Raw genomic sequence first — 27,685 nt, forward strand, 5'->3', positions numbered from 1 at the left:
TATTTATATATGTGTGTATATATACAGTATCCACAGCATGGTTGGGTTTAATCTTAGTAGTACAGTCTGTGTAGGAAGCTGCTAATAATAGTATAGTATGTATTCTGATCTTAATTCAAGAATGTCCCCATTTGGCAGCACCTAAATGAGAGGGGAGAGCAGTGAGCAAGTGAATGAGTGCATCGCTAGGGGCCCAGCTGTAGGTTCCAGCCTACAAAAGGCATGTGAGTGAGATGCAGTAGCTCAGAGTTACTGTAGTGGAGCCCTGAGCTCGTGTGTTTGTGTTTGGCAGAGGGTAAGGCAGAGTAGTGTCTTTGCTACTAGACACAGGCACACAAACACACACACACACACACAGCACAGACTTCTCACCTCGTGCAAATCAATCACATCAGCTCGGAGCAACGTGCAAGGAGAGCTGAGACACAGGCAGCACATAGAATATTCACATAGAAGGATATTCACATAGAAGGATATTCACATAGAAGGATATTCGCAGGGTATTCAAGGAGCTTGGATGTATTCAGCCTGTGCCGGGAAACAGATCGCAGGACAGGGGCAGATGTGGCTCGAAGCAGCAGCCAGTGAGCTCATGAAGGTAAGTTCCCTGCTCGTAGGTGGGTCGGTGGAAGGTTTGTTTGGGACAGGGCTCAGGCAGCAGCAGTGTCAGTGTCACAGTCCCACGGTTCTCTATGGAGCAGATCTCTGCACGTTTCTCTATAGGGGGAGGCAAATGGAAGTGATGCTCGTGAGCTGCTCAGTCCCCACTTATCCTAGAAATGACCCTGGAGCCTGACGCGGATCTCACACGGTATAACAGAAGAGACCGGGGCAGGCGCTATACACGGGGCGCTAAGTGAGACGCAGTAGCTGCGATTTAATTGTGTCGGTGACTGGGCACAGCGTCCCAAGGTTATAAGCCGAGTCGGGTCGGATCGGATCACTCCCTGCCCCACTCCTGTCTCGTTGTGTTGTTCTTCTTCTTGTTGGTCCTTTCAGCACCACGAGTGCCGGACAGTTCCTGGAAGGGGCTCAGTCTAATGATGTGTTACAGCTCTGAGCGGGAAATGAGCAGCAGCTCGGGATCTTAGTGTGTCCTTCACCGGATACAGGATCTCAGTGTGTCCTTCACCGGATACAGGATCTCAGGGTTCCCTTTAGCGGATACAGGATCTTAGGGTTCCCTCTATGGGATACATGATCTCAGGGTTGCTTTTAGCGGATACAGGATCTTAGGGTTCCCTCTATGGGATACAGGGTCTTAGCGTTCCCTCTATGGGATATAGGATCTCAGGGTTCTCTTTATATGATACAGAATCTCAGGGTTCCCTTCACCGAATACAGGATCTTAGGGTTTAAGATCCTGTATTCGGTGAAGGGAACCCTTAGGGTTTAATGGGATACAGAATTTCAGAGATACAGGATCTTAGAGTTCCCTCTATGGGATACAGGATCTCTGGGTTCTCTCTATGGAATACAGAATTTCAGGGTTCCTTTAATTGAATACAAAATTTCAGGGTTCCTTTAATGGGATACAGAATTTCAGAGTTCCCTTCAAGGGATACAGGATGTCAGAGTTCCCTGCATGGGATAGAGAATCTCAGGGCTCCCTTCATGGGATACAACTTTTCAGGGTTCCTTTAATGGGATACAGGATATTAGGGTTCCCTTCACAGGATACAGGATCTTAGAGTTCCCTTCATGGGATACAGGATCTCAGGGTTCTCTCTATGGAATACAGAATTTCAGGGTTCCTTTAATTGAATACAAAATTTCAGGGTTCCTTTAATGGGATACAGAATTTCAGAGTTCCCTTCAAGGGATACAGGATGTCAGAGTTCCCTGCATGGGATAGAGAATCTCAGGGCTCCCTTCATGGGATACAGCTTTTCAGGGTTCCTTTAATGGGATACAGGATCTTAGGGTTCCCTGCAATGGATACAGGATGTCAGAGTTCCCTTAATGGGAAACAGGATCTCAGGGTTCTTTTTATGGTATACAGGATCTCAAGGTTCCCTTCATGGGACACAGGATCGTAGTTTTCCCTGCATGGGATACAGTGTCACATTGTTCCCTTCAAGAGATACAATATCTCAGTGTTCCTTAGATGGGAAGCACAAACTGAATGTTTCCTGGATGGGATACAGGATCTCAGTGTTCCTTAGAAAGGATACAGGATGCCAGTGCTCACTAGATAAAAAGCAGAATCTTAGTGTTCTTTAAATAGGATACAGGATCTGAATAATTCTCACATGGCATACAGGATGAAAGTGTTCACTAAATGATAACTTCTCTGTATCCCTAGATAGGATACAGGATCTGGGTAATCTTTCTAGATGGGATACAGGATCTCAGTATTAACTGGATGGAATACAGGATCTCAGTATTAACTGGATGGAATACAGGATCTGAGTGCTACCTAGATGGGATACAGGGTTTCACTATTCACTAGTTGAGATACAAGATCTAGATACAATACAGGATCTCTGTGTGCCCAAGGTGGGGTACCAAATCTCAGTGTTAACTGGGTGGGATACACAGTCTCAGTGATAGAGGATATGGATGTTTTCTACAGGGAATACACTGTTTGCCAGTGCTATCACTACTGTATCATCCCCAGCTACCCCAAGCTGACTATTTATGCAGGAACAACTGAAACACATTCTTATATTAAAACAGGTGTTTGCTCTGTACTTTTTGTGTTTGTACAAAAAAAAAAAAAGTTAAATGACCCGGTTAGTTTGAATTTGGTAGTCCGCTCAGGGGAACATTTTCTGTGTGAACTGTATCATTTAACAGCCGGGTCTGAAATGCACCCAGTGGATTTGTCAGGATCTAAATGCCATGTAGAGAGAGGCACACAGCTGACTCAACTAATTAAAGTTGGAACATGCACGTGACTCTGTCCAGCCTTGCAACACTTATTGCTCTTACAAGTTTTATTTATTTATTTTTTTGTATAATTAGCATTGAGGCCATAAGTCACACGACAAATCCAGCTGTTGTAGAGAAGAACACTCTACAACATCCAGGTCTTTGCATTATAATCACAAAGCATAATATATTTAAAGCATTACATTTAGTAGGTTAGTAGGTGTGAATTATGAGCATGATTCTGACCCCAGTAGTTAAATCTTCAACCTAAGAATGATTCTGCCTTTGTGGATGAAATCAGCCCAGTGCTGAAGATAATAATCACCGGCATTTAAAGGGTTTGAACAGGAAATTTCTCGTGTACTTTAAGGAAAGCAAATAGTGTGAAACTGTACTATAAATAAACATTACAGTATCGTTTCACACTGACTTCCTTAAAGTACACAAGAAATTTCCTGTTCAAACCCTTTAAATGCCGGTGATGATTATCTTCAGCACTGGGCAGAATTATCTTCTCCACAAAGGCAGAATCATTGTTTGGTTGAAGATTTAACTATCGGGGTCAGAAACATGCTCATCATTCACACCTACTGAATGTGCAAGCTTGTGCAATGAATCCCTCTCATTACAAGGTGAATGATTTAATGTCACTACCAGTTATTTCTGCTTGTAGGTCCTGTGTTGTTCTCTGATAGAAAGCTGTTTTGGCATTTTATTTTTACATGGTGAAGATGATTCACAATATAATGTAACATCTTTAAAGAATGTTGTTTTTTTGCTTCCTATACTATTTATGAAATTGTCTTCTCTGGCCTCATACCATAAACCACGGGATGATTATGTATGCAATCATGCTTTAAGGGAGCTTTAATAACCTGAAAACTTGTTTTGATTGGAGGTGACTTGTTATGGATTAAACACATATGGCATGATGGGAATTGTAGGTAATAATTTTGAGCACCATAGTTATGCTGCCTTTAGGGCAATGGTTCCCAGACTGTGAGGTTGTCCCTACTAATGGCTCCTGGAATAGTAACTGGGGGGCCTAACTTGATGGCCACTAGGGTAATATTTAGGAAGAAAGCCTATTTACTCTGTTATGTATATATCTGAAGGGTTAAGATTTTCTGTTGTATATACTCATGGCAATATTTTCATATGCTTGTATGGGAGATGGGTATGTACAACAAATGCTGTAACTCAAAGTGGGGGGAGGGCTTGAGATTAAAACCACTGATTTATGGCGATGGAAAAGCTGACACTTTCTTTTAAGCTGCTGCATTTTATACCTGAGGGGTTACAATTCTTTATGTAAATGTTTAAGAATTTTCAACAAAATATGCCATTTGTGCATTTCCCCAAGGGCTACTTGTTAGGCTGGTGCTGAAGGAAAAATCCCTTTTTGTTTAACTCTAAAACCAACGCTGGTTCATGCTATTGCTGATAACAGAGTATGCTTTTTAGGGACAGGTATGGGACCTTCTATCAAGAATGCTTGGGACCTGGGGCTTTATGGATAATGGATCTTTCTGTAATTTGGATCTTCATACCTTAAGTCTACTAGAAAATAATTTAAATATTAAATAAACCTAACAGGCTTTTTTTTGCCTCCAATAAGGATTAATAGTATCTCAGTTTGGATACAGAGAAAAAGGAAATCATTTTTATAAATTTGGATTATTTGGATAAAATGGAGTCTATGGGAGATGGCCTTTCTGTAATTTGGAGCTTTTTGAACAATGGGTTCACAGATAATAGATCTCATACTTGTAGTACATAAGGCTAACCACTAGGGATGGATGACCTTTTTTGGCTGGTTTCACAGTGAAATTCGCAGTGAAATCAAATAGAAGACGTGGCAATACCCTTTTCAGAGGGCATTCCTGTAATGCAGAGCTATCTGGATAACAGGTTTCCAGATAATAGATCCCATACCTGTATTAGGGTATGTCTCTATAGATTATGACTGTATTGTACCATTGCATATTTGGTTCTATAGGCTATAGTTCTCAGTAGTCTTTTTGGATAGGGCTGGCAGGATTTGGATAAGGTTCAGCTCTAGCAGATGAATGGTGGAGCCTTGGGCAATCCATTTCCACAACCGCTTTAAGAACTGTTTATATAATCTTTTATTTTCCCATGGATCAAGTTGGCAAGTACCACTTGAAAATAAATACACCAGAACTTTGCTGTCATATTTTGCCCATTATTGATCACATTCTATACAAATAGCAAACAGTCTTTCACCTCTGGAATCTCTAATATAATGCTTGAAGAGATGACTGTTGTGAATGCTATGCATTGTGGGAATGTTATCCATCCACAGGAATAAAGGCGAGTGTCCTTGAGACGTTATAAACGACATCAACATTGAATCTGCCTAATTCTTCCATTGATTCTGTTGCTACAGCAGGAGAGCACAACAGGATTTTTTTTAAATTCCATATTGCTAATGATTTGATTACCAGGCAATTTTCCCAGAACAATTATTCCATAACGGCGTCCGCTCGATGTTCGAAAAGGTCAAAAACGTGACACCTTGGAAACAGATAGGGAACTTTACTTGCTTCAATATATAATCCATTTAAATTAGTACTTTGTGTAGAATTGTGTACTGTGTAGAATTGGATAATTCCGAGCAATACCCACCAACAGGAGCTTTTGTTTGGTTACTGTCTAACCTCATATTAACTGCTTAAGAGAATAATTAGCTATTCTGATTATACTTGACTATGACAATAGTTTGCACTGCATGTGTAAAATATGTGCTTTATAATATACATCTATAAGACATTTATATACTGTGTATTGATTATATAGACAGAATGGAGAAATACATTTTGTTAGTAGGAATGAATACTTGTCTGTACCACCTATTTAGCTCAGTCAGTATAGGTTTAACATTTAAATAGTATACCTGTACCTAATTGCTCTTGATGAGCAGTTCTTTCCTCATTATGCCCACCTTGAGGGCCTTGATCCTAGGGCCAATCATAATGACAGAAATACAGACTGTCAGGCAGGGGCGTAACTTCAGAGGAAGGGGTCCCCAGGAGGGTATGGGGCCTTTAAATAAGCAATTTAATGTATATTCTTATCAGTTGACTTACCAATGTTTTGGGGCCCTAAATTGAACTGTTGTTGGTCCAGTAACATCTAGTTATGCCACTGAATCAGTACAAGGATGGCAATGATTTCTTTATAGGATTCTTATACCTGCCCATTCAACATCTGGTTTATTATTGATTGGACAGGGCCCATAAAAAGGCAGAGAAGACACTTAGACTGAAGGGGCCAAACCGGCAGCTTAAAGGAGAACTAAAGCCTAACTAAAGAAGTAGCTAGAAATATTGTACATGTTTTGTGCTTCTGTACCAGCCCAAGACAACCACAGCCCTTTAGCAGTAAGGATCTGTGTCTCCAAAGATGCCCCAGTAGCTCCCCATCTTCTTTTCTGCTGATTCACTGCACATGCTCTGTGCTGCTGTCACTTACTGAGCTTAGGAACCCACTCACAATATACAGTACACATAGAATAGAAATGTCACAATATAAGGCTGATTAGTAATTAATACAGATAATTACTACATGGCAGCACAGAAACCAGGGCAATGACCATCATAATTTAATAATCATCCCTGTAGCATCAGCTTATATTACAGACCAACCTCATTTTCTGCTGGATAATTTGTGGCGACCCCTAAGCTTAGCTTCTCAACAGCCGCTCAGAGCCCACTGAGCATGTGAGTGTCACAGACACGTTCCAAGATGGTGACCCCTTGTGACAAGTTTGAAGTCCTGGACCATTGCTGCTATTGACAAGCTGAAACTTTAGGCTGGTGCAATACATTCAGTATATAAAATATGGCATTTTTAGCCACATTTATTTTTCTCAGTTTTTATAGTTCTCATTTAAATTTACCTGTGTATGGCCACCTTTAGTTTGAATTAAGCCCTCTTCATTTTGTGTTTGTAAGACCAAGGTTTAAAAAAGAATTCCAAAAAGCCTTTAGAGGAACTTAGAGTTAAATAGCAGAAATACAATATATGGACCCACCATTTCTGATCATAAAAGAAATGTGAGCCTATCCTAACTGAAAATGGCATCTTTTGTAAATTAGCAGGGTTAGGCTAGGGTGAGGGGCTGGGAGGGTTATGTAGGCCCCAAAGCTGCAGCCCCGGTGGGCCCAGGACATTGTAAATGAGTGGCTGAGAGTGGCAGAGGGAAATACAAGGACACATGGATGAGGCAGGTCACAGACGGAAGTCACATTGGTGTTGTATATAAAGGTGCAACACTGTAACAAACATAAATGCATTGTATTTGCCTGCAGACTGGATTGTAACATAGCACCGGCATAAAAGGGTGAGGGCCAAGGTTTGGGGGAGCTAAATATGCAAACACAGTATCTTGTTTTTAGTTATTCTTCCCTCTGTGCCTAACATTTATGAATGTCTTATGTACAGGATGAATGTGCACGCATCTTTTTTTCTTAAATGTCCAAGTTAAGAAACAGGGTGCCCACGACTAACAGAACTCCTTGCTGAATCACAGCCAGCACTTTGCTCTGACTTTTTCATTAAAGTGAAACAAGAGATTTATTATGGTCATCACTTTGCCTGTCAGCGGGAGCCTTAGTAAAAGTTTCAGCAAAGGCTCCCATTGAGAGCTGAAAGATTGACCAAAACAAATCAATGTTAAAAGAAAACTTAGAACAAGAGCCGAATTTTAAAAATAGTTGTGTAATATGGCACTTGACATCGCATTTATTTATGTACAGGTATGGGACCTATTATCCAGAATGCTTGGGACCTGGGGTTTTCCGGATAACAGATCTTTTAGTATTTCTTTTAGTATTTTTTAGTATTTTCTTCATACCTTAAGTCTTCTAGAAAATCATGTAAACATGAAATAAGCCCAAAAGGCTGGTTTTGCTTCCAATAAGGGTTAATTATATCTTAGTTGGGATGAAGTACAAGGAAATCATATTTTAAAATTTGGATAATTTGGATAAAATGGAGTCTATGGGAGATGGCCCTTCCGTAATTCGGAGTTTCTGGATGGCTAGTTTCCAGATAACAGATCCCATACCTGTACAAAAAGGTTAGATGAGCCAGCAGTATTGTGATGTAGCTATGTGATACAGCACATATGAATCTTGGAGCTACTATACTCTATTTTATCTTTTCCATTTCATTCCTTCTTCAGACTGATAAAGCATGGAGTGCACTGCTACATATTAGCAACTATTATATGTGAAGTAATGACAGATGTACTTTTGTGGTGCTACAAAAATAAATACAATAGAACCTATCAAAGTCAATAGGACAAATGTTGGTGCAAAGAATTACTAGAATGAAACGGGACAGTGCTGTGCAGAAAGCAGTCGTGGGGCTCAACTATGTTTTTTTGAAGTTTGCCTCTTTGGTAAAAAGTAGTTAATGATCACAGTTAGGGATTAACGACCGCAAGCACAGTGTGCAAAGTGCAATTCAGATGCAATCATCAAGTTTTACCCTCAATGCAGTATTATCGGCCCATAATTCCAGTATCATTGCGGGTGCAAGGGGTCACTTATGGTCATTGGCATGAGAGTGACACATGCACCCTATTCTTTAGGCAAAAATTGGCATTGGCCAATATGGGAAACTTAGAGCTACTGTCTGATTCAAAGGTGGCAGTAGCTCAAGGTTCAACAGAAGCAACTGCAGTGAAGTTCTCTGCCTGGCAGTAAGGGTCTGAGACTTGTACAGATGACTGCAGGGCCTTCTAAATAGCGCCCGCTCATCAAACCCTTCAACTAGAAGGTGATGTATAATTGATCTGGAGGAGGTAGGGGGCCTTCTTTTCAGCAAGTATGTGTGATTGAAAGCATGGCAGGCATCTGAATACTTGTAATGAGAGTCCTGGGAAGTATTTGAAGAAAGGAAGGGCCCAACTTTCTCAAGATGGATTGCCAAGCAGGTTAAGGGTTAGATGGACAGGCATTATTTAAAAAGCCCCTGTAGTCATAGTCAATTCAGCAGCTCTCTGTATAAGGTCTTGGAACCAATGATCAATGATGGATTGCCAGGGTTAAAGCTAAGGGTTAGAGTAATGGGCACTTCTGCACTATCTAGAAAGGCCCTGCAGTCAGGGACAATTCAGCAGCTCTCCAAGTGAGGTCTCTTAGCCTGTCAGGCAGAAGCTGCACTGACTTGCTCTGGGGCGCTTTCATTTTAAAGCTAATATTCTCCAAAACAATAAAAATATATAATGAAAACACCCTACAAATATGATCCGATTTAAAACAATGCCAGACAATGTTGGTGAACTTTCCCTTTAAGATAACACCTCTTTTTGTGCCATTACATGTGGTTTTATATATCAAGTGACACCTTTATTAATATGCCATTATGTGCTCTATACTGTTCCCTTCTACGTGAAATGATTGCTTTCCATAAGCCACTCCGGTTGACTGGTTAATAACAGCAGTGCTAGTCGTAGTTTGGCCCTAGGGCCAGCGGGAAAAGCTGTGTGTGCACAGTCTTGTGTGACCCCAGAATAACCATAGAATTGAATGTAGTTATTCCTTACTGAGCTGACTGTGTGTGATCTTTCAATCATGACTGGTCTATGGTTGACCCTTTGGCTTAATGTAGGCAACATAACAGGTGCACAAATCGAAATGTATGAATTTTTTATTGAAACAAATGATCCATCTCAGTCTTGAGTAAGACAGTCTTCAACAGAGTTGAACACATCTATATATCAACTGCAAATCTTACTTTTCTTTATGCGTCAATATTTTTTACAACTGCCTATTGGCATATATATTTTTTATTCTGCTTGTCTGCCTGTTTGAAATAATTTACAGTACTGCTTCTTGAGCTGAGATGGAGTCAGCAGACAGTGGATAATCCACATTTACTTTTGTGTATCGAATTTGTGGACCAGGCAGTTTTTCTTCAATGTTGGTACTACTACTAACAGCTGTTTGCTTGGCCCCTAGTGGCATGAATTGGAATTACCTGCTACAAATGAAAGGGCATTCTAATTTAATTCCATGGCGGGGCATTCTTCAATAAGTAATCAGAAGTGATTGAAAAGATACCAGCAGGAGCCAAAAATCCATCATATTGCCCCCAAATATGTACTTGTGCCAGCAGCATTCAAAAATCCACAATATTGCCAAAAACATCTGTGTACCTGTGCCAACAGCCACCATATTGCCCCATGTACCTGAGCCAGCAGCAGCCAATCCCTCATATTGCCCCCGATCTGTACCTGAGCCGGCAGCCACCAAAAAATCCACAATATTGCCCCCAAATATGTACTTGTTCTAGCAGGAGCCAAAAATCCATCATATTGCCCCCAAATATATACCTGTGCCAGCTGCTGCCAAGAGTGACTTGGGGAGGGCTTCTGCTTGTGATACGAATTACGGGAAAGAGGGGGTTGGAACAGGAGCTTTATAAAATTGAAAATCTATTAAGGGTCAAGCATATCAGGGTTAAAGAAAAATAAAATAAATTCTCCTTAAAAGTGCGCCCCCCCATGATTGCACCCTAGGCGGGTGCCTACTCTACCTACCCCTAGTTCCAGCCCTGGTTGCCTTGCAACAGTAAAAATGTTTGCTTCAAAAATACCATTACTATGGTTTATATAAATAAGCTACTGTGTAGCCATGGGGACAGCCATTCAAGTTCAATGAGGTAAAAAGGTTGCACAGCTAAACTGTGTTGAATACAATGGGATTAGTTCTTACACAAGCGGATAAACAGGGGCCAACAGCCACTCTGGCTTTTTATGGGAGTATATAATTCATCCTCATATAAAATAGGGTATTTTGCTGGTGTTTGATCAACAGGTACAATACATTCAAAAAAACCACCTCACTTTTTGCTACTACAGGTCCCTTAACTCATCATAATAGTTAGCAGTACGAGGCACATTATCATATAATGATTTGTATTTATTTGTATATAGGATTGCTGTTGTTAGAAACCTTCTATCTATTGTATGCCCAGCTCCAAATACCATTGGGTTTCAGATCCATCATTTTAAGCTGTGCTTTAGATAATGCATATTTATGATTTGGACCCAAGAGCCCTCAAAATAAAAGGAAATAAAAAAAATGAAAAGAGCTATCATGCCACGTCTATATCTGATGCCTAGGAAAGGAGCGAATTGTGTATAAATACATAATCCAAAGCATTTCCATTGTTTTGATGTAAGTGTCCCTTTAATGTTAGCCTTGAAGCAGTCTCTCTGATTATGTTGAGTCATTTCTGTGGCCGGGCGGATCCGAGTACACTGAGATTTTTAATAGACTGAAGGTACCAAAAGCAATTATATTGAAAATATCTTTAATGCAAAGGCTCGGGTAACGATAGCAGTTTTCTTTCCTGATAGGGGGGATACAGAACAACATGGCAAAACAACAACAACAACAACAACAAAAAGCTGTTATTAAGATAAATGTTCTCTTAACTGCATAATGGAACATATTTATCACAACAAAACCTGGGCAATTCTGGTGCAAAGTGATGGCTTGGAATTCGCCATCAGAGGATGTTCCATTGATTTCTATAGATTGTTTTCTGATGAGAAACACGGAGGGACGTATTAGCTCCGGATTGTTCTAGTTTTGTCTTGATAAATATGACCCAGTGACCTTTAACATTGCCTGTTGTCCTCTATAGCAGTTATCTCATCTTAAATTGAAGTTACTCAGTGATTAACACTCTGCCGCTTGCACAATGCGGAAAGATTACCAAGGATATTGCCATGTACAAACACCTAAAATTTATCGGCATGCAAAATCTTTTTTTTCTCAATTATTTTAGAGTGCAAATAAGAGCCGGTACTGTTATTAATGTTGCATGATTTTCCCTTGTTTCTTCTAATTCTAAGGAATTTCCATGCAGAGGCAAGCCTTGAATGGTATTTCTTTCCAGCAGAATGTTGCCGGATTGTTTTATCTTGTGAGAGAGTTCTGATGCCATTAATAGAATGGTCAGAATGGAAGGAAACACTTGGCACAGAGCTGGCATAGGAATAACACATTAATGGCATCAGAACTCTCTCACAAGTTTACTTATGGCTTATATAGAATACTGCTGTGTTTCACTTATACTGTATATACTTGGGGGTTAGGTTTTATGCTGTATTTTATTTACATCTCTCTCTCTGAGGGGGAATTTGTAAAAAATGGGGGTAAAATTATGGATTTGTTGGGGGAGGGGTAAAAAATGGGCAACCTGGGGGAGTTGACAGTTCTGAAACTCTTTGAATAACATTATCACCCAAAGACGGGTTTGCAACACGAGTCCTTTTATTTTCTTTCATGCTAGTTTGTTCACCTTAGACTGAGTATGGCTGAGAATGTTGCATGAGTGTCAGTGGCATAACTACCCGGGGTGCGGGGGATGTAATTGCACCTGGACTTGCACCCCTTTGGGCCCCACCGGAAACACAATGGTGTCTCATTACATCTGAATGTGCATATCTACGCATCAAAAGAAGATTAAGCATTCTTATGGAGGGGAGGAGACACAGTGGTGGGCCCAGGGCGTACGCACATCCTGCACACCCACTCAATAGCAGTTACACCACTAACGATGGCCATTAAACTTGTCAGCCAATCTGACTATACCATTAAAAGAAAACCTTTTCAGGGCAAAAGTGTAGACATTAGAGGTAATTTAGAACAGCTTAGTGCAGTCCATCGCAGTGAGTTGTGCAAAAAATATTGTTCCTTAAAGGAGAAGGAAAGGCTTGAAGCACTTGGGGGTGCCAATTGTTAGTCACCTCCAAGTGATTGTAGTTACTTACCTGAACCCCGGGCCGGTGCTCCTATCAGCAGAAAACTGCAGTGGCCCGGGGGTTATACCAGTGAGCACCACGGAGCGATTCACTTCCGTCTTCTTTTGTCTTCAAATTTCCCGGGGCAAACGCATGCGCAGTTAAACAAAATAGCTGACTTTTTAGTTAAAGTTCGGCTTTTTGTCCTACTGCGCATGCACAGCCACGCAAACAAGTAAGAAGACGGAAGAAGATCGCTCTGTGGTGCTCACTGGTATAACCCCAGGCCGATGCAGTTTTCTACTGATAGGAGCACCTGCCTGGGGTTTCAGGTAAGTCAATACAATCACTAGGGGTGCCTAACATTTGGCACCCCAAGTGCTGCAAGCCTTTCCATTTTGCATGTCAGGTGATAACCTTCAGATTAGCCCTTAGGAAGCCTCAGTGTTAGCATGGCATGCCACATAGCTGCATTAATCACAGATTGCCTGTTACACTTCCTAGTTCTGTTCCATTTAGTCTGGTTTATTCTGATTATTGAGCATTTGCCAATAGCTGGAGGCTACAACCTCAAGATGCAAGGCTACGCCAGGAGGTCCCAAAGCAATAGAAGGTTGTGAAAATAAACATATGCTGTTGTAGATATTGGCCAGAAAATATAATGATTACATGTATGCATGTTTTCACATATTAATGCCCTTGCTAACAGACTTTTGCCTCTTGCATGGGGCAACTATATTTTTCTGACATGTGATTGATTCAATCGAATTCTTTCCTGTTCTGAAATGGATTCTAGGTATTCACACTTGTCTTGCGAGACGCAGAGTCAAATGAGTTCCTTTTTTCTTAGATCTTCTACACTGTTGTCTTGGAAGGTCTTTGTCTAATGTAACTATGAGAAAGAAGTTCGAACTTTTCAAATATGTAAATCTGGACCACTAATGTAAGAGAAAATAACACTTTTGGGGTTTTATAATATATTAAATAGGGATACACCGAATCCAGGATTCGGCCTTTTTCAGCAACATTCGGATTCGCCGAATCCTTCTACCCAGCCGAACCGAATCCTAATTTGCATATGCAAATTAGGGGCTGGGAGGGAAATGTGTAACTTTTTGTCAGAAAACAAGGAAGAAAAAATGTTTTCCCCTTCCCACACTTGATTTGCGTATGCAAATTAGGGTTCGGATACGGTTTGGTGTTCGGCCGAATCTTTCGCAAAGGATTCAGAAAATCCAAAATAGTGGATTCGGTGCATCCCTAATATTAAATGGAATTATATGGGTTGCTTATGCCATATCGATATTGTGAAACTAAACTCTATAGTTAGAATAGATATGGGTATATAGAATTTATGTGAAAGTAGGGAGGGGTGTGTGTATGGATGCTGGGTTTTCATGAACTTGATTGAACCCGATTTAACTATGTAACTATGTCTCTTTAAGGAAAATATTGTCCTGCTATTATTGCCCCACGCTTCCTCTTACATTGTAAAGCACGTGCCACCCTTAATACCAAGAGCAAATATTTATTTTTGTATCTGAGCTCTGCTCTCCCAATCATCCAGCATGGGTTTGCCTCTGTCATTCAGCCAGGCATTTAAGCACAAAGGAGTCAGACAGAGCAGCCAGCCCTTAACTAATTCATAGTGGTGAACCTCACAAAGGTCACTGCCCCGAGGTTCTATCAATCTAAAGTACAGTACAAAGAAAAAAAACCAGGACAATAATTGGTTCAATATTGTTTGATCACCCCGCTGAGGCGAAAAAAAGTCGAAATGGGATGCTGATTTAATCAGTCCCGGAACATTTATGGTAAATAAATCAGCGTGCAAGCCTGGCAGGTAGCTCATTCTCAGTGCAGAGAACACAGAGAATAATGATATCTGACATTATAGAGAGCTTCATATTTCCCTCAATTTCCTCTTGTATTCCGTAGAACTATTCCCAAGAGTGTCACCAAGGCAGGAAGGTGATAGTATATTCATCGTAAGAACACACACTTGAAATACATTCCCACTGTGATTTGCCGTAAAGAATGTTTTTTTTTTCCCTTTTGTTCCTGTCTGTCTTCAGCATTGCTTGACTTTTAACCTTTTGAACACAGAATAAACATGCTTTATGTATTTGCTGGGCTAAAATATTATATTCCATAATGGCAGATCTGTCTGTGGGGGCGCCAAGAAAAATGAAATAGGCATAAATTGGACATTTTTTATTTTAATAAATAAAGGGGTTTCGCAAAGACTAAAGGGGTTATTAATGACTGCAAGAGCAGTGAGGAAAATACAATTCCAAACACAATTACTATGATTGTTCCCCACAATGCATCATCCCCCCCCCCAGTATTTAAGCTCCATCGAGCTGGTCAGGGGGAGTTGCAACTAATGCAACTGTGGGCGAGTGTCAATATTAGAGCATTTTTATTCACACTTGCTGCAAATTGGATGCAATTTTTATATAAGTCTGGTTGGTGTCATTTCTGGTATCCAATGATATGTGCACACTAGTTTTTAAAGAGATACTGACATCAGAAAATACCCTTTTTTAATCTATCATAACATTGTCTTTAAATGCTATTTATAATTTTGCTATAAAAGTAGTTGCAACATGACCTATAGGTAACTTTTAGGGTATTATTTTTTCAAAGTCCGAATTTATCTCAATATTTTCTGCTACAAACTGCGATCAAATCCGCTCGGGTTTTTTACGCTTATTTATTTCTAAAATGTGCTTTGCAGGAAAAAATCTGATTTTCACAATTTTTTCATAATTTGCACAGGAAAACGTTGGGGTATTGCACAAAACCCAGCGCACATCAAAAAATCATTGATATATATATGCAACCTCGACAGGTCTGAGATGCCGGATTTTTTTAGATTTGGACTTTTCCATCCTCGGGGTTTAATAAATTCCGAAAAATTTGTGATTTTTTTTTAAAAGTCAGATTTTATAAAACAAAAATCATATTTTTTTGCTGATTTTTGCATTCGGAGTTTAGTAAATAACCCCCTAAAATTTTTTAGGGGCCGATTCACTAAATACAAGTGAAGGATTCGAAGTAAAAAAACTTCGAATTTCGAACTATTTTTTGGGCTACTTCGACCATCGAATGGGCTACTTCGACCTTCGACTACGACTTCGAATCGAAGGATTCTAACTAAAAATCGTTCGACTATTCGACCATTCGATAGTCGAAATACTGTCTCTTTAAAAAAAACTTCGACCCCCTAGTTCGGCAGATAAAAGCTACCGAAGTCAATGTTAGTCTATGGGGAAGGTCCCCATAGGCTTTCCTAAGTTTTTTTGATCGAAGGATATTCCTTCGATCGTTGGATTAAAATCCTTCGAATCGTTCGATTCGAAGGATTTAATCATTCGATCGAGGAATAATCCTTTGATCGTTCGATCGCAGAATTTGCGCTAAATCCTTCGACTTCGATATTCGAAGTCGAAGGATTTCAATTCCTAGTCGAATATCGAGGGTTAATTAACCTTCAATATTCGACCCTTAATGAATCAGCCCCTTAGTGTCAGTATCACTTTAAGACGATGCATGGCTCTAAGGAAACCCTGGAGCTGTTGCCTGGACCAGAAGGGCAGGAGTCAACAGGTTCTGGAACACTGAATTCGGAACAAAAGACATGAGGAAGACAGCACTAATGAATGCAATCTGATGGGGGGCAACCATTCAAGCTTTAAAAGAGCTTTAAATAACACATAAGAGATAAAACACCATTGTATTGGACAGGGCTATTATCTGCTATGTAACCTGTGCCTTGTTACCAGTGCATGCTAACAGTATATTATATATTAATTACTTTAAAACGCTTTCATTTTTTGGTGTTACTGTTTCTTTAACGGAGTGTAATTTTGCCTTCCCATTGACTCCACTGCATTTTGAAGAATGTTTTGTGGTTTCAGACAAGCGGAATGCGACAGCGTTACTCATCACTAGTCACACAATCTGTGCTTTTAATACATTATGGAGAATGGCTAAGCAAAATGCATATAATTAGCAATGTGCAGAAATAGAAAAGCTTATATTTATACCGTTCACATGAACTGGGGATATTTACACTTTAATCTAGAGTTGTACTTTGACTTTAAGGTCAGACAGTTTTAATGTTGCCAATATATTACATTGTTCCTCTAACGATGTTCAGGGCTTCCTTTTACCCCCACTCCCCATTCCTATCGATTGCCTTCCCCACCCTCTCACTCAGTTCCAAGGCTCCTCTAACACCCAAGGCTTATTTTGGTTCTGGCGGAACTTTGCCTGGCAGCTTTATAGTGCAGAAGACAGCAGATGACCGATTTTCAAAAAGTATCTTTAGCACCTGCGGCCTCAGAATTGAATTTTATTCTCAGAGAACTGCAGAGGCAGAGGGACTGAGTCATTTTTCATTCCATTTCAACAAACCTGGAACTTCCACCTATTAGTATTGCCGCTCCCAAATAACCAATGAAAATGGATCATACACGGAAACACAAAAAAGCCAGACATTGCCATATCTACTGAGGATACTATGCAGAAAGCAAAAAAGGAATCAAAGTACTGAAATCCAATAATAAAGCACTTTGTAGAGGTGAGCTCAAGTGCAAACCTGTTCTTTAAAGATTGCATTCAATCGGATCATTTTCTTCTGAAATTTGTAAATCTAAGGGGCTGATTTACTGTGATTCAAAATGTTGGTGTACCTTAATATATCATATTAGCCCTTTTATAAGGATTCTTAAAGGTTATGTGGCATAGGATGTTTTTATCTCCTCTGAAAATTATGATCACCTACAAACACCAACAAATGTTATTTGGGGCACCCATTGGACTTTTCAATGCTTTCCTTTTGGACATTGCTTACCAAAATTTAGAGCTGGCTCATTTGTGGCCTAGAGAAGTTGCAGGAGCAGCCAAATCTGAATGTTATATAGACCCTAAATCTAGGGTTAGATTTAGGAGAGATCACATAATACTATGCTAGATATTATTGTAACTATGGAGGAAAAGTCTATGGAAGTAATCCCAGCCTGTGGCTCACAAGCAACTTTTAGCTCATCAACTGCTGCTCTCACTGGCCTCAAACCAGGTGATTATTTTTTAATTAAGCAAGTTTTTTGGTTGCATAAAACCAGATGCTGGATTTTTGTGTTGTTCCTCAACTCTTTTTCAATCGAATGTGGCTCACGGATAAAAACGTTTGGGAACGTTATAGTCTAAAAGCTTGGAGCTCCAAGGGGGTCTTGAACTAAAGAAATTCAACAACCACTGCCCTAGAGTGATGGATGATCATGAAATGCTCACTGTGATCTTTTTCCTTAGCTTGCAATCTGATCACAGTAAGGGGAACTTTCTTCAAACCCATTTAGGAAGTGAATATCTTTGAGTCCCCTACTTAAGTCATCCACACAGCATCCTGTACAGGGTGCAAAAAAGCCTTCATAGTGAATATTAAAATGCAAAACACTTACAGTATGGGGTTATATAATAAAAGTCACTAAGTTTGCCCAGGAGCAGTAACCCATAGCAACCAGACAGCTGGTAGAATTTGCTGGTCACCTGTTTAAAAGCAAACATCTTATTGGTGCTAATGGGCAAAGTTGATGCCTTTTATTACATATGGGGGTTAGAAATCAGCACTTCTGACTTGTTTAGTAGTATTAAGTGATATCATGTTTGATATTCAATCCAGATTTTGCCAGATTAGTGAACAGTAGTGATGGGCGAATCTGGGCCGCCTCGCTTTGCCGAATAATTCTCTAAATGGCGAAAATTCGCAAAACACATTGAAGTGAATAGCCATCGAAATTATTTTTATGTGCGCGACAATTTTGACGCACAAAGTTTTTTTTTGTTGCTGCGAATTTTTCACCGGCCATTTCTGGACGCAGTTTCGAGAAAACATTTGCAGGCGGCGAAACACAAAAATTTGCCGCGAATCCATGCCTGCTGAATTTATTCACCCTTCACTAGTGAACAGCGACTCATTGGTGTACAGTCAGCTTTTGTTCAACATTTCTAACCTCCATTTGTCAGTGTAGGGAATTACCGGGAGTTATAAACTGTCTGCACGGCAAAATGATACAGAGTAGAAATGAATTATGTGTTTTCTTTTATGACTGTACATTTTATGGAACATTAAGCAAAGTATTTTATTACTGCATTTCTACTAAACTTTCACATTCTCTGTACCTGTGCAATCTGCACGCTTCATATTCATCTAACAAACAACATTACCTTTTACAAATCTGCAAATCCAATTGCCTTGTAAAGTGGAGCTGTTACAACCCACTATCTAGAAGTTTTCCTAATGTTAATAGTCCATTGCTAATTTTGGGTTGGGGTGTAAGGGGGTGGGGGTGTATTCTAGACATCTGTTATTCCAACCATGATCTACTCTTCATATTGTAACTCCTCAATAGTTATTTGGTGTTAGAGAAAGGAGGTCATTTCTTGGAGGGTCAAGCATTTGGCAGAGAGAGTTAGATCCCCTGAAATATACTACCTCTCATAATAACCAGATCAGATTAAGGGGCTGATTTATCAACTTTCAATTTGGGTTTTTACCATGTTTCAATTTTTTTGGCTTTAAAACGCAAGAAATACAATTATAACTTCAATTCAAGTATAATAAGCTAAAAAACGAGAAAAACGAAATTTAAAACTTTAGCATCTAAAAGCTTGCGAGGTCATTTAAAAGGTAATGGGAGTAGTCCTAGCTAAAATATATAATAATATAATAAACTTATTCAATTCAAGTTTTTTTCAGCTTGTTAACTCCATTTTTTTCTAGGTATTCGAGTGAAATGGTATTATAACTTCAAATCAAGTATAATAAGCTAAAAAAAAAAACTATAAAAACTCATTGTAAAACGTTAGCATCTAAAAGCTTGTGAGGTCATTTAAAAGGTAATGGGAGTAGTTCTAGGCAGAATATTAGGGATGCACAGAATCCACTTTTTTGGATTCGGCCAACCCCCGAATCCTTCGTGAAAGATTCGGCCTTCGTGAAACATTTTTTACTTCTTTGTTTTCTGACAAAAAGTCACGCAATTTCCCTCCCCGCCCCTAATTTGCATATGCAAATTAGGATTCGGATTCAGTTCGGCCGGGTAGATGGATTCGGCCGAATCCGAATCCTGCTTAAAAAGGCCGAATCCCGAACCGAATCCTGGATTCGGTGCATCCCTACAGAATATATAATATTAGAACCAACAATTATTCAATTCAAGTTATTTTTGAGCTTGTAAATTTTATTTTTTCTAGGTATTCAAGTATTTTTTATGCCTTTGAGCTTTTTTAGAATTGGACTTTTTAAATTGTGACTATTCAAAGTAGAAAAAATGCTACAATTACACAAATTCATTTTTATAAATAAGGCAATTAAAATCACAAGTTTGTTTAAAGTTGCGTTTTTGTGAATGTTTAGTGCACATGTTCGCAAAAGCCATTTGTTCGCAAACTTGAGAGGAAGTTGTTGAGGTCTGAAATCGGTCAAAAAGGACACACACGTGGAAAATCTTGGTTGCAAAGGTCTTTGCGAATGTTTTTTGCACTAACAAAACATATTACATTCCCTCATATGTGTCAATGCAATGTGTACACCATGTTCCCAAATAAGTATGGTGCATACACACTGGGTCTCTTTTATGGAGTACAAAAAGTGCAAAAAATGGACATACTTTTGCACCCTGTCCCGCACTTTGCACTAAGGACATCAATTTGTAATTAGGGACATACTTGCACTCTGCTCCTGCAAGAATCTAGCTCAATGTGAAGAGCGATGTTCTGTTTATATGCGACTCACGTAGGCAGCACTTTATTCATGGAGAAGCGCAAGGCAGATTGCACATTCCTGCTCTTCTCCCATGAGTCTAAATTGCTGTCTGTGTTGGGCAGTGTTGTAAACATGAGGAAGGTGGAGGCACATAGACATCTCCCCTCCCTAAACTTGCACATCATTGCCTTGCATTCACCAGCACGAGAGGTTTTTGCAGTTGCAGAGTGCAGGTATGATACTAGTGCTTATTAAAGGAACACCCCTTGCGCCTGTGTCCTATGCATTTATTAATAACCCCTACTATTTCCAAAAAAGCTGCATCATGGAAACATTTTGCCCATGCAGCTCTCAACAGATTAGATGGAACATTGATTGTATGAAATGAATAAAATTGAAAATGTTTTTTTTCATTGATCAGTGCGCATTTATTTTGATGTTGGTTGTTGGAGGTGTGCAGTTTGTTGTAGTGTATGGACTCTTAAACACAGGCTGCTGTATGTGGATCTATTGAAATCAATGCTGTACATATCAAAACACATATACTGTCTTTATATGCTCTTTTATTTTATAAAGTGCATTTCTCTTTTACTGTATTTTTCACTAAAAAAATAAAGCATATTATATTTGGAAAAAACACAAATATGCTAAAGTGCCGATCTGAACTCTCATTGGTACAGCCGTCAGAATAAATACAAGAAAAGACATCATGCGCTGAGATGTGTTGTATCAGATGAATGCTTTTCTGATCCTGAATTTATATCTAAAAACCCTACAGAATCATTAACAACCCCAAGTCTAGTGTAACACACAAATCAACATATTGTTACCCATAATGTGGGATATTTTCCCTATAATCCCAGGGTTATTGCAATGGTGCAATGGTGATTGGTGCAACTACAGTATATGGAAACGTGTTTAGACTCAAGATCCTTTTAATCAATTGTGTTGATAAGTGCAACATTTGAGTCCATTTTAGTGTGACCACACTGCAATCATAAATGACCCGTCTACTGGAATCTCTGTCACCTCTATACTGGAATCCATACCATGTAGCAAAAAGAGGTTGCTTTTTGTCAAAACTATAATAGAATAAGTCCCATAAATATAGGTATTGGATTTATTATCTGGAATACTTGGGGTTTTCCACATCAGGAATTTTTCCTTAATTTGCATCGCCATACTTTTAGTCTGCAAAGAAATCAAAGAAATATTTTTTTAGCAGACTAAAAGTATGGCCATGCAAATTAAGGAAAATTTCCTAATGTGCAAAACAAAGAAATGCAATAATTTAACCATTAATAAACCCAATAGGATTGTTTTGCCATCAATATGGATTCATGCAGCTTATTAGGATCAAGTACATGGTACTTTTTATTATAGGTATGGGACCTGTTATAGAATGCTCAGGGCCTGGGGATTTCTGGATAAGGGGGTCTTTCCATAATTTAGATCTCAATGCTTTGTCTACTAAAACAATCTTTAAACCATTAAATACACTATATAGGATTGTTTTGCCACCAGGAGGGATTCATTATTTGTTAGTTGGGACCGAGTACAGAGTACTGTCTTGTTGTTAGAGAGAACAAGAAATAAGTATTAAATTATCAGATTATTTTATGAAAAGATGACCTTACCATAATTCAGAGCTTTCTGGATAACAGCTTTTCATATAACAGATCCCATACCTGAAGTTGCTATACCACCCATTCAAGCAACTGAAAATCCCCCTATACCACATTCATTTTGTTGTAATGCTTCATTCCTGATTGACGCAAAAAAAAAAAAAAAATCCAACACAATGAATAATCACAACAATTAAAAAGATTACCATAATTCACTTTAGATATATACGCATTAGATGTCCTTTAAAACGTTTTGGGATTTTCAACACGCAGATCTATGCAACATCTGCTGAGCTGTTTTCTTTAAAGTTGTGTCTGCAGCAGCCGCCTTTCAGGGAGAGAGATAAACAAGAATAGAAGCTACGCTATCTTCACAATGCACAATCTCTGTTGCATTCTGCAGTGTCAGAAAGAATTAGCATCTGCTACACTGGGTCAGGCACTACAAGCATGAGATAGATTCTGCGTATGGCTTATAGGGTGTTATTTGGTGAACAATAACAGCTTTCAAAAAGGAAACCAAATTAGAATGTACAGAAATGATGAATTCAGGAATAGAAATGTGGGGATAATTGAAGAATAGTGCTTTATTTCAGAGTGGATAAATGTGAATTGAATTACAGAGCTTTAACTGTTTGGGAGTCGGAGAGACTGCAAGTGATATTCCACTAGTTTAGAGTTAAGGGCAGGTTCACAGTTAGAGAATTGAAGGCTGACTATGAAAATAGTCTGGGGAAGACTGTGTGTGTGTGAGGGAATTATATGAATAACTAGGAATGTACAACCAATGGTCTCAATCCACATCTATGCAGAGTGGCTTAACCGATATGTAAAACTGACGGCCTCTGTTTTTATCGCGAATGTACCTTCTACAAAATATGGCCTCTATCTAAGGGACACATTCACTTAGTTCGAGTGAAGGAATAGAATAAAAAAAACTTCGAATTTCGAATGTTTTTTTGGCTACTTCGACCTTCGACTACGACTTCGACTTCGAATCGAACGATTCAAACAAAAAATCGTTCGAATATTCGACCATTCGATAGTCGAAGTACTGTCTCTTTAAAAAAAACTTCGACCCCCTACTTCGCCATAGGCTTTCTAACAATTTTTTGGTCGAAGAAAAATCGTTCGATCGATGGATTAAAATCCTTCAAAACGAGCGATTCAATGGATTTAATCGCTCGATCGAAAGTTTTTTCGTTCGGTCAAACTATTTGCGGTAAATCCTTCGACTTCGATAATTGAAGTCGAAGGATTTACATTCGGCAGACGAATATCGAGGGTTAATTAACCCTAGATATTCGACCATATGTAAATCTGCCCCTAAGTGTGTGTAGAGGGGAATTATATAACTGAGGAATGCACAACCTGTGACCTCCATCTGTGTCTGTAGATGGGAATTACATAACTGAGGAATGGCCTCTATCTGTGTCTGAAGAGGGGAATTATATAACCGAGGAATGCACAACCTATGGTCTCCATCTATGTGTGTAGAGGGGAATTACATAACTAAGGAATCACAGACTTTGGCTTCCCATCTGTGTCTGTAGAGGGGAATTACATAACTAAGGAATGCACAACTACGGGCTCCATCTATGTGTGTGGAGGGGAATTATATAACTGAGGAATCACAACCTTTGGCCTCCCATCTGTGTCTGTAGAGGGGAATTTACAGCTGAGGAATGTACAACCTATGAGCTTCATCTGTGTCTGTAGAGGGGAATTACAAAAAGGAGGAATACACAACCTATTGGCTCCATCTTTGTGTGTAGAGGGGAATTACATAACTGAGGAATCACAACCTTTGGCCTCCTATCTCTGTCTGTAGAGGAGAATTTACAACTGAGGAATGCACAACCTATGTGCTCCATCTGTGTCTGTAGAGGGGAATTACAAAAATGAGGAATGCACAACCTATGAAGACTATATAAACTATGGACACCATTAGTGTGTCTGTGGAGTGGAATATATGTGTGTAAGGATTGTATGAATCTGGAATGTACAACTTATGGCCTCCAGTTGGAGTTAAATTCCCAGCATCCTCCCTACCGTAGCCCCTACATATTAATAAGTACAGGGCCCACTCTCAGTACTATTATTATTCCTCTCCTCGCTTAGCCTCTATTCTCCTAGTTTCTTTTCTTTACATACTATAACCTATTATTCCATCTATTTAGCCTATAGAATGGGGAATGGCCATGAAATGGGCCAAATGTTTAGTGGCATGAGGGCCCACTGACAACTGGACCCACCAGGATTTTTCCTGGAATCCCGGTGGGCCAGTCCGACACTGGATAAAGGGATTTATTTATAAAATGCTACAAACATATGCAGAGCAGTTTAATATTACAAATTTAGTAGTAGTAGTAGACACAATTTCTTTATAAATGCAGAAGAATTCCCCAGTGGAAAGCAATTCTACAAACTGTACATCAGTCATCTTATTCTTATTTAACATATTGAGATTCCAGTGGGATTTTTAAATCAGAAAGATTCTTCAAACCATCCCTACAAACAGTATATCTGTCAACTCATTGTTATTTAACATATTGAGATTCCAGTGGGATTTTTAAATCAGAAAGATTCTTCAAACCATCCCTACAAACAGTATATCTGTCAACTCATTGTTATTTAACATATTGAGATTCCAGTGGGATTTTTGAGAATAGTTCTGATTTGATGTGCAATCTGCAGCTTGTAATTCACCCATCTGATACAGAATAAAGACAGGTACAGTATGAATTGCTTTTCAAGTCTCTAGTAAATAATTTAAACATCAATTAAACCCAATTGGGTTGGTTTGCCTCTAATAAGGATTAATTATATCTTAGTTGGGATCAAGTACAAGGTACTGTTTTATTATTATGAGAAAAATTAATTTGATTTATTTGATTAAAATAGAGTCTATGGGAGGTGACCTTCCCATAATTTGTAGCCTTCTGGATAACGTGTTTCTGGATAATGGATCCCATACCTGTAATAACATGCTTCTGAAAAAACTATAAAAAAACTATAAATTATAAATACAATGAATATTATTACCTTTGTAACCATTTACTTAATACTTAACAGAAAGAAAGAAAAAAAGCACAGATGTAAGGTTAGTAGTACAGGCAAGGGACCTGTTATCCAGAATGCTCAGGACTTGGAGTTTTCCTGGGTAAGGGATCTTTCCGTAATTTGGATCTCCATACCTTAAGTCTACTAATATATCATTTAAACCAATAAATAAAACCAATAGGATAGTTTTGCCTCCATTAAGGATTAATTGTATTTTAGGGTCATGTACAAGGTACTGTTTTATTATTAGAGAGAAAAAGGAAATCATTTTTAAAAATTATAATTATTTGATTGAAATGGAGTCTATGGGAGTCGGCCTTCTTTTAATTCTGAACTTTCTGGATAAGGGGTTTGTGGATAACCAATCCGATATCCTTATCAGCATCTGTTGCAACTCTTCTATATTCAATACATGTAATTTCTCTATCTCAGTTATCTCAGTTATACAGTTTTCCCCCAAGAACCGTAATATTCAGAAGTCAATATAATTATGTTACAGATCTTGAAAAAGCCTCGTTCATCTGGGAAGCCTTGGGAGGACTGAATGAAATGAACTTGTTTTCCTTTCCATCTATTCTTGCTCGGGCTTAATGTTAAACATTCCCACGGATGGAGGGAAAATAGTCAAGTTAATTTGCAAAGCAATTGTGGTAGCAAAATGTCATTTCATATTCATAGTGCCAGAGGTTTTTGCTGTGTTATCTGTATGACATGCAAATGAGTTCCATCCTATTTTTTTTGGATATACTTTAAGGTCGTGCAGCTGTAGGAGAATCTGCTCTTGCGGCAGCTGAAAACCAAGGATTTGGCTGCTCTTTTCCAGTCCTGTGATGGTGAAAAATGTGCAGAGCTGATTACTGAAATTAAGGTTACATGAATCTCTGAAGTCAGTAGCATATTAATCCAATGAAATACAAATAAGGCAGAAACATAATGACATTCTGAATGTAGAAATGAATGTGTATGCAGAGGCAGGAGATGCAGCCAGGTGCAGTTGCTGTCACACAAAAATGGCTCATTTATAAGTTACCAAAATTGTTAACATGTGCGCCTTATGACCAAGGGAACCCTAAAGCTATCCACATACTCAAAGGTCAATAGCTCAGGGTTCCCATGTTATTCTTTCTCAATGGCTACAGTGAACCTGAGCCTAAAGAATCAGGTGCAGGCATCGTTTCAATGCTAAATGTTGGAAGTGTTGTCACCCAAACCAAGTACATTTTCTGTGTAATTGAGGCTGATTTGCTTTGAACCACATGTGCACTCTTTATAAAACTGCTGAATCAGTTGTAGCTAGGGATGCACCGAATCCACTATTTTGGATTCGGCCGAACCCCCGAATCCTATGTGAAAGATTTGGCAGAATACCGAACCGAATCCGAATCCTAATTTGCATATGCAAATTAGGGGTGGGAAGGGGAAAACATCTTTTACTTCCTTGTTTTGTGACAAAAAGTCACTCAATTTGCCTCCCCACCCCTAATTTACATATGCAAATTAGGATTCGGATTCGGTTCAGCCGGGTAGAAGGATTCGGCCTAATCCGAACCCTGGTGAAAAAGGCCGAATCCTGCCCGAATCCCAAACCGAATCCTGGATTCGGTGCATCCCTAGTTGTTGCAACCCATGACATTGGAATTATGGGGAAAACACTGCATTGTGGGTAAAAAGAACATGGCAGTTGCATCTCAAATTGCACTTTGCACACTGTAAATGTATATATGTTTCAATTTACATTATACTGAATAGACTGGTAGTTTCATGTTCATTATAAAACCCACAGGCTGGTGTCCTTGTTGCCGTTTCCATCCACAACATAGCCTTTGCTGTGGAAGTAGCTCTGCAACATCTGCTACTTCCTTGTAGAAATGACTTATACTAGTGAAAAGCTCCAAGTGCAAATTGGTGTTTTTGTTTTTTCTTTTTAACCTACATTAGAGCGTTCGTCCGATTCCCTGCAAAATAGCTTGTGCTGCAACCTGCGTGAGATTAACAATTGTAGGAGCTAATTAACATCTGAACTGGTAAATTACGCAAGCTGTTTGTGAAAATGCTGTGGTTTGTAGTGTGCCTCTAAATCCATTTCATATCTAGGAGAAATGTGAAAAAAGGGAGCTCTGGGAGTAACATCTAATAAAGGGGTATGTTACTAGACTAACTGTGCTGTGCATGGGCCCACCAAAGGCCCAATAAATAGTGACTGTGTATGGAAACTTATAACAGCCCCATTGGCATTTGCCAGAATCCACAGACTGCCAGTTTGGACTGACAATTTGCTGGAGCTCCCACAGTAAGGGACAGATTTATTAAGGGACGAATTGACATTTTGATTTCGAATTTTCAAATTTGTTTTATGATCAAAGCTGTCAAATCAGACTATAGAATTATCCAAACTCGATTCGAGTTTTTAAAAAAAATTGAATTCGATTTTCGATATTTATCCTTTAGGAATTCTAATTCGACTATTCGCCACCTAAATATAAGTCAGTGGGAAATGTCCGTTGAGCTATTTGGAGATGTCTGTAGCCTTCCTGACATTCAAATAGAGTTTGGTCAAATTTG

The 27,685-nt window shown here is 39.1% G+C and overlaps 1 protein-coding gene across 2 annotated transcripts in view; it reads left to right on the top strand.

Moving 5' to 3' along the window:
• Positions 1-265: 265 nt before the first annotated feature.
• The window catches only part of LOC108695761 (zinc finger matrin-type protein 4-like), a 274,884-nt gene continuing 247,464 nt past the window's right edge, over positions 266-27,685 (top strand). For both annotated transcript variants that reach the window (XM_041568712.1, XM_041568713.1), the window contains exon 1: positions 266-598. In XM_041568712.1, the coding sequence (XP_041424646.1) occupies positions 518-598 (81 nt within the window). In that variant the 5' untranslated portion in view covers positions 266-517. The remainder of the gene's footprint in view (positions 599-27,685) is intronic.

The sequence above is a fragment of the Xenopus laevis genome, chromosome 7L (assembly GCF_017654675.1).
Source record: "Xenopus laevis strain J_2021 chromosome 7L, Xenopus_laevis_v10.1, whole genome shotgun sequence".
Lineage (NCBI taxonomy): Eukaryota > Metazoa > Chordata > Amphibia > Anura > Pipidae > Xenopus > Xenopus laevis.